Genomic DNA, 7,442 nt, shown 5'->3' on the forward strand with positions numbered 1-7,442 from the left:
AAAACTAAAAGAGAGTGTGTGTGTTGGGGGAGGGGGCATGGATGGAACAAGAATGGCAGAATGTTGATAACTCTTGCTACTGGGTGATGGGAATTGTGGGGCTGCATTCCCACTATACAATGCTATATACTTATGTGTATGTTTGAAAATTTACACAACAAAAAGTTAAAAATAATTCTCCTCATCCCTTCTCTTCTAGGGATTCTCTTGGAAACTGGAAGATTTAATCTCACCAGCAATTTCTAACAAGGCTGCATTTGCCCTTTCTTCATTCTCCAAGGGCCTGGGACTTTAAGACACTCTGCTATGCTCTTTCAAATTCAGATGCACCTTATCCATTGGGTATTTCTAATGTCAATAGTGATTTCTGGGATTCTACCTCATACCTCATACTTATACATCACTGATTGTAGCCACTGCCTCAAATGAGGTGTCTTTAATTTTAGATTTGGAATTGGATGATCCAGATGAATTGTCACTTATAGCAAGTATAAATTTCAGCCCATAAGCAGAAGTATGCAAGAAACAGTATGTGATTTATTTTATAACTCCACTTAATTTGTATTTTATGCCTTGGTTCCACTGGTGTCCTGTTTTGGATTTCCACCTCTATTGGAAGTCACACATAGGGCCAAAGTCTTGAGGGTGAGGCTTGGAGCATCTGGTCACTGGTTATAGAGAACATGGGTTGTAGTTTAGATGCAGACCAGATCAGTTGCCATGGCTCCCTTAGGTCTGACAGCTCTGTGCCCCATGTGAGAGTCTTGTTCATGACACAGCCACCCCTCTTGGAGTTTTTGCCATATCTGCTTCTCTATCCCTTCTTCAGAGGGCTCTCCTTTATGACCCACAGACATCTCTCTCTGAATTAACCAGTACCTCTTAACACTCTAGTAGGGTACGAGGGGGAGTGCCTGGTTTCCAGAATCCTGCTTCCATTATGTTTCTGCTCAATATCCTCTCTTTTCTTATTTTGAGATATTAGAAATAAAAGCCAAGATAATCAGCATGTTATTTCTGCTTTTGTTCCTGCCATGTCCCTCCCCTGAACAATGCTACCTGCTTGAATGAAGAAGCGGAGGGGTGCAATAAAGGGAGAAAAGAAATAAATAAAACATTTATTATGTTAAGGATCTTCTAAGGGACTTCTTTAACTGGTACTATGAAACACAGCCAAAATATCCTACCACATTTGAAAGGTATGAAAATTGGATTCATTGGAGAGTTTCCACTGGGAAAAAGGAATTGTTTTTGAAGATGGAGTCTCTGCAGTTGTAGAGACTGTGTTGGCCCAGGGTCCACAGAATGCTCTGATGTCATCCCTGAGGTCAGAGAATCCTGCTGTGGGTCTGGTGACCTCTGAACCTTAACAGCCTGTGGTGGTGTGAGCACTGGGCACTGCCGCTGATTCTCGAGGTGGTCTGAGTTCTTCAGCTATTTAGGAGACTTGACTAGTTTCAGTTGTATTGAATCATTTTAGTAGATTCCCTCAGAGCCAAGAAGGACAAACCTGTAGAGAAAAGGAGGAGGTGGATGTTAAGCATCTTCTAAGGGACTTCTTTAACTGGTACTATGAAACGCAGCCAAAAGAGGAAACACCTGGAAAATGAAGAGTACCAGGAAATGGCCGAGAAGGGGAAAGGTATGTTCTGGGCAACTTGTTTGAGGTACAAGGGTTGCTGGCCAGCCTGAGCCTTCTCTAGGAAGGTGGGATTGAGGAGAAGTATCACCTCTGAAGCAGGGAGGACAGAGATGGGGTATGGGTGGATGCCACAATATGTATCTTGAGGGTACCAGGCCTGAGAGGGCACAGAAGGATGCCCCAAGTCCTTCTAGTTTAAGAACTCCTCTTCTAGGGCTGTTCTTGCTTGGGGTTATGTCAGGCACCATATGGGTCCCACTTACACATTCTCAGAATGACAGCTTTTCTGAGTCCCCTCATTCTCTCATTCTCTTTATCTGGTCTTTTCCTGGGGACACTGGCGGTGTGTGAAGGAAGCTAATAGAGATCTGTTAGTTGCATTGTCCCTTTGACTGAAGAGCAAAGAGAAGCCTGATGAGGTGAAGGCCTTATTGAAAAGTATCTTCAGAAGTGAAATGCTTGTTAGAAAGTAGAGTAAGAGTTTTTCTAAGGGTGGGGTTATAATGAAAGCATGGGAATTTCATTCCTTCAACAGGAAGAAATTACCAATTGAGCTATCAAAGTCTGTGAATGCACAGGTGTCGGGCTTCCCAGAGGAAATGAAGAGGGAGGAGAAGAGCTTACAGAAACTGAGACCCTGATGTATGAGGGCAAAATCTTATAAGGGCCTTGCTGGGAGCAGAGAACACTGAGAGCCATGGATCTGCTTCCTGGGCCTTGTGATAACCGCGGGTATTAAATGCAAGCAAGTAGCTTGCCCTGAGAAGGAGGTGGTCACATGTAGGATGCAGGGCAGAATGGAACCAACCCCAGAGATCCAGCTGGAGGCTTCTGCCCCAGATTAGAGCCCAGCAGGTTCTACAAGGCCTTGGGTTCTGAAGATTGTAGGATGAGCCCTGGGAGTGGAAGTCTGGAGAATGAGGTAGATTTTCAGACAGGGGCTGGGATAAGGAGGAAATGATTCCCACACCACCAGCCTTACACTTTAGAAATATATTTTCTGTGGGGATGGGGGGGGTAGGAGGGGCAGTGGTAAGAATGGGGGTGGAGTGGTCACCAGATATATACAGTTTGAGTGGTCAAGTTCCTATCACCATGCCTGGACCTGGGCACATTCCATACATGTAAGAGTGTGTACAGAATTCTCGCTAAGTGTCTTCCATGGAACTGGCATCATATACCCCTACACACTCTGGTACAGAGAAAGATCACACATCTATACATAAACCACGCATAGCACATATAGTTATACATACACACGACCCCTATACCACATTCACATGCAACCCATGTGCATCACAGCCCTCTCCTCCCAGGTCAAACTCCGGATATCTCTCTCTCACACTTGCTATCCTATCCATCTCCATCTCCTTCTCTATTACATCTATCTCTAACTCTATACATTTCCGTCTCCACTTCTATCTCTATCTAGCATCTATATATCTATATCTATATTTCTGACACAAGCTTAGCTACCTTAAACAATCTCTAAATATCTCTAGAAGAACCAGTCATGTGTCATACACACCACACCCATAGCACAATGTGTAGTAATACCAGACCTACTTTGCATAAACCACAATAAAACAGACTTACCACCACCTTGTTATTAGAATTGCCAGATAAAATACAGGATGCCCAGTTAAATATGAATTTCAGATAAATGATGAATAAATTTTTAGTATAAATAGATTCCAAATATTGTACAAGACATGCTTGCATTGAAATATTGCATGCATTTTTATTTGCTAAATCTGAAAACCCTACCTTCACATACTTACCATCAGCTAACATATTACATTCTTATTTTATTTTGTTTAGTGTATGTCTTCCCCTAACAGATGGTAGCTACATGAGAAGAGGGACTTTGCTTTGCTCAGTATTATCAGCGCCTAGAATAGTGGAATGGTGCCTGGTGCATAGTAAATGCTCATTAAATATTGGTTGAATGAATGAACACCATATAAGCAGGAAAAGTTGCACAATTCCTGAGCTGTAAACACAATCCATGAGTAAAAACTCCACACAGATGCAGACACACACACTATAATACCATACCAATACCACACTTATCAAAGTCCTGCCCAACATACACCACTCTCACACTTCAGACATCTTCACTGTCACCATCCAGGCATACATTCCTAACAAGACACTAATAAAATGACTGTTGACTGTAATTAAATACTGGATTGTCCAGCAGGAGCCAGCTCTAAGCCCCAGGTGTGTATTCACCGAGTCCAGCATGTGTCAGACACACAGTATGTACTTTTTGAATGGCTGAACGGTGCACAAACATGCCCAGCCCACCCTGTTCTCTGTGTTTTTCATACCTTTCTCAGGAATCTTGAAGTCACAAGAGGATGTCCTTCAGCTGGGACCCACTGGAGTGGCCAGAGGCTGGGGTCTGGGTTTAGGGGAGGTCTCCTCCGCCTCTGAAGAATACTTTTCCTGTGTTTCTTTCCCTCACAAGCTCATCCGTGGTGGTGAGGTGCTGGGCAGCCCGGGTGTGGGGTGGGAGGCATGAAGATCCAAGGGCAACCAAGTGTGGGGATGAGGAGGAACCTTGGCAATCAGAGGCTATAAGGGCATTGTGGGGGAGCCCGTGCAGGATGGCAGAGCTCCTAGAGGAGTCAGATATGAGCTTAGTGTGGGAAAGCAAGAGTCCTGGCATGACCAAGGTGGGGAGACAGGCCAAAGAGAGGGGTCAGAAAGGTCTGGGCAGAGGTCAAAGGGACTGGGTTAAGCACCTTTGGAGGAACCATGTGGGCTTTGCCTGTGCCTTTGCCTTCTAGAGAAGAGCAGAGTTCCTTAGCACTGGCTCTGGCACTGTGGCGGGACGGCCCAGCTCAGGTCCACACACCTCTCACACAAACCCACACTCCATGTGTATCCACTCACAGCACACACACAAAAGCTCAATGTGTAACCCGTGACTCCACTTTCTCCTCTACCACAGCCCACATTCCACAAGTAATGCATCAGCATCATCATATATCCACATCCTTCTTATAGCACACACTCCCCAGAGATTCCACATACAGTATGTCCCTCACCTCTGCACTCAACACACCTACACACAGACACACCTCTGATGGCTCTACACATACAAATTGAAAGCCTGTGGATGGTACCAGATATATCACTCCACAGAAACAACAAATACCAAGTGACCCCACAAGTGCAGCCCACCATGGCCCCTCTTCCTTCCAGCACACATATTCACACTTAGGTTACCTTGGCTTCCAGCATTCTCCACACGTTCTTCTAATGTTTCTGATTTCCTTTCCCAGGAATCTGGAGATTACATCAAGAGAGCCCCCGACCTAGATCACCCCGAGCCCCAGTTCAGGAACGAGGGGAGATTCCTTCCCCTTCACAAGTCTCCTTGTCCTCCCCTTCATCCTATAAGACTTGTGCATCCTCTTTTTGTGTACACAGAGAGGAAAGAGGCATGAAAATATACTACATGCAGGTTCAAATGAAAAAAGGTGTGGCTGTCTCCTGGGAGACAGAGGAAACCTCAGAGCCAATAGAAAAGCAGCTGAGGATGGAGGAAGTGACAATTCCCGAGGACGTGCGGGTAGGTACTCCCCCCTCGGATGTGTCCACCAGAAACCTCCTGTCTGACAGCGAGCCCAGCGGGGAGGAGAAAGAGCATGAGGAAAGGTCAGAGTCAGACAGCCCACCAGGGTCACCTGCGGTCGAGGAGAGACCCAGGGCCAGGACGCCTGACTCACTAGTGACCGTGGAGAACGGCTTCAGGTGCATGGCCTGCTGCCGGGTGTTCCCCACCTTGGAGAGCCTCCAGGAGCACGTGCGGCACGGGATCAGGGAGGGCTTCAGCTGCCACATCTTTCATCTCACCATGGCTCAGCTGACAGGCAATGTGGAATCAGAGAGCACCCAGGAGGAAGAGGAAGAGGAGGAGGAGGAGGAGGAGGAAGAGGAGCAAGAAGAAAATGAGGATGATGATGAGCAGCCCTCAGGGGAAGATCTTGGCATGAAGAGACCCTGGAGCCAATGTCCAGACTGTGTGTTTCATTCTCCAAAGGACAGGAAGTGAGCAGGGGCTGGGGTCTGTTGAGGGAGCTGTGTCTTCTCCAAGCCAGTACTGTCTCTCCATCCCAGGCTCATGCATCCATAAGGGAGAGTTGGGGGCTTTATCAGCTCAGGGAACAACTGAAGGGGGGATAACTTGCTCTTTGCCCAGGCATCTAATAAAGTCATGACTGTAAGTCGGAATTTGTCCTGAGCTTTCCAGCTCTTGCAGGAAGTTTTGAGAATTTCCAAGGGCTAAACAGAGCTGCTTTCCTCATCACTAAGAAGTGTCTTTCTCTGTTTTGGTCTCTGCACAGCAACTGAGACTCGTGGGTCAGAAGATTCCAGGTGACAGTGTAGCCTTCTCTTGGGAGAGGTAAGCAAACACTCTTCTGAGCCTATGCTATGAGGACTGAGAGGGATGACAGGGAAGGGGCTGCAGGGATGGGCTGCGTTACCTGGTTACTCGGCAGCTGCATCCACTGTTGGTATACCCAATGCTTTTGGGGATTGACCTCCATTTACTTAAATGAGAAAATGGTGAGTGAGTTTTGATTGGGAACTTTCTCCAGTGTTTCTATGATTTATCTAAACTCTAAGAGGAAATACTGCCAGTAGCCCACATGTGTAGAGAGAGCTCAGTGGAACTCCTAGGGCCGGGGCTGGACAGAGAAAGGCCAGGAGGCCTAGCAGGATCAGAGGTTTGGGGCCTGAGCATCTTTGGCCTGAGCTGAGATCTCAGCCTTCTTGGGAAAAGGGAAAGGTGAGGAGGGAACAACATGGAAACGAGATCTGAAAAGACATGGAAATGTCCCAGACCTTCCTTTTGCTGTGTTGATCTGGGGACAAACACCATTGTGGGTGTGGCTCTGAGATTTAGAAGGGTAATTTTGGCTAGCATAGTCCAGAGCACTTCTTGTCTCTATCTGTTCTGCCTCATTTGTTTTCTCACTTCCAGGGAGAAGAAAGGTCCATTGAGATAGTAGCAGACAGAATGCCAGTGGTATGATGGAGGATGAAGGGATGAGCACCCAGCCCCAACATATAAATATCACAATCAATAAAGACTGTTTTCCAAACCATGCCTGGATATGGTAATTACTTATATAATTATCCATCCATCTATCATCTATCTGTCAATATAGTGCTTTTTGAATTAGGTTTCACATCAGCACAAAGACATCCACCAGGAACAGTACCCAAACTCCTGGGATTGGTTAGGCTTCCATGTGAGTATTTTTTCAGGGCTGGATATCACATTTTACGCAGACCATGATAACATTACACTGAGTTCAGATGAAGCAATTGGAAAGTATTGGGGCTGTGGAAATCATGTCCAATAGGTCATTGTCAAAAGCACCAAGAAGGTTTAGGCTGGAGAAAGGAAGCTTGAGACGCCTGGAGGACAGTCTGCATATCCTCCAGGTCTGTGTGGGAAGAAGGACTGATAGTTGGGGCTTTGCAAAGAAATACCAGGACCAAAAGGAGAAATTTCCAGGCTTGGTGCTTCCATGGAACAGGAATGACCCTAATCAGGAATTTGGGAAGAGATGGCTGCATTATGAATTTGAGCCAATGAGCTCTGATATTTCCAGTTCTGACAATATTTCAATTTCTAAATAAACTCTCAATCTGGACTCTCGTGATTTTGGCCCCCTCGTCTCTAATGACCTCACACCACTGCTACCACTCACTGGACCTAAGTGTCTAGGGGACTTGAAGACTCATTTTATCCATGAAGTGATGGGGAGTAATGTGT

The 7,442-nt window shown here is 46.1% G+C and overlaps 1 protein-coding gene and 1 long non-coding RNA gene across 2 annotated transcripts; one reads left to right on the plus strand and one right to left on the minus strand.

The window, feature by feature from the left end:
• Window positions 1–1,103: 1,103 nt before the first annotated feature.
• Window positions 1,104–5,108, minus strand: LOC119508282. The gene is made up of 2 exons (XR_005211445.1): window positions 4,880–5,108; window positions 1,104–1,510 (listed from the first exon to the last, which is right to left on the minus strand). It is a non-coding gene; the product is annotated as an uncharacterized LOC119508282 (long non-coding RNA).
• Window positions 1,558–6,060, plus strand: FAM170A (family with sequence similarity 170 member A). Its single transcript, XM_037801891.1, has 4 exons — window positions 1,558–1,642; window positions 3,985–4,128; window positions 4,936–5,704; window positions 5,989–6,060. Exons 1-4 carry the CDS (start codon window positions 1,573–1,575, stop codon window positions 6,005–6,007), a joined length of 1,002 nt encoding a protein of 333 aa, XP_037657819.1. The 5' UTR covers window positions 1,558–1,572; the 3' UTR covers window positions 6,008–6,060.
• Window positions 6,061–7,442: the final 1,382 nt, after the last annotated feature.

The sequence above is a fragment of the Choloepus didactylus genome, chromosome 13 (genome assembly GCF_015220235.1).
Source record: "Choloepus didactylus isolate mChoDid1 chromosome 13, mChoDid1.pri, whole genome shotgun sequence".
Classification (NCBI taxonomy): Eukaryota; Metazoa; Chordata; class Mammalia; order Pilosa; family Megalonychidae; genus Choloepus; species Choloepus didactylus.

Excerpts from the sequence above, each read along its gene's own strand:
- FAM170A (XM_037801891.1), top strand. The coding sequence starts at position 1,573 with ATGAAACGCAGCCAAAAGAGGAAACACCTGGAAAATGAAGAGTACCAG. Across the intron at positions 1,643-3,984 it reads AATGGCCGAGAAGGGGAAAG|GAATCTTGAAGTCACAAGAG; the intron begins GTATGTTCTGGG and ends TACCTTTCTCAG. Across the intron at positions 4,129-4,935 it reads TCACAAGCTCATCCGTGGTG|GAATCTGGAGATTACATCAA; the intron begins GTGAGGTGCTGG and ends TTCCTTTCCCAG.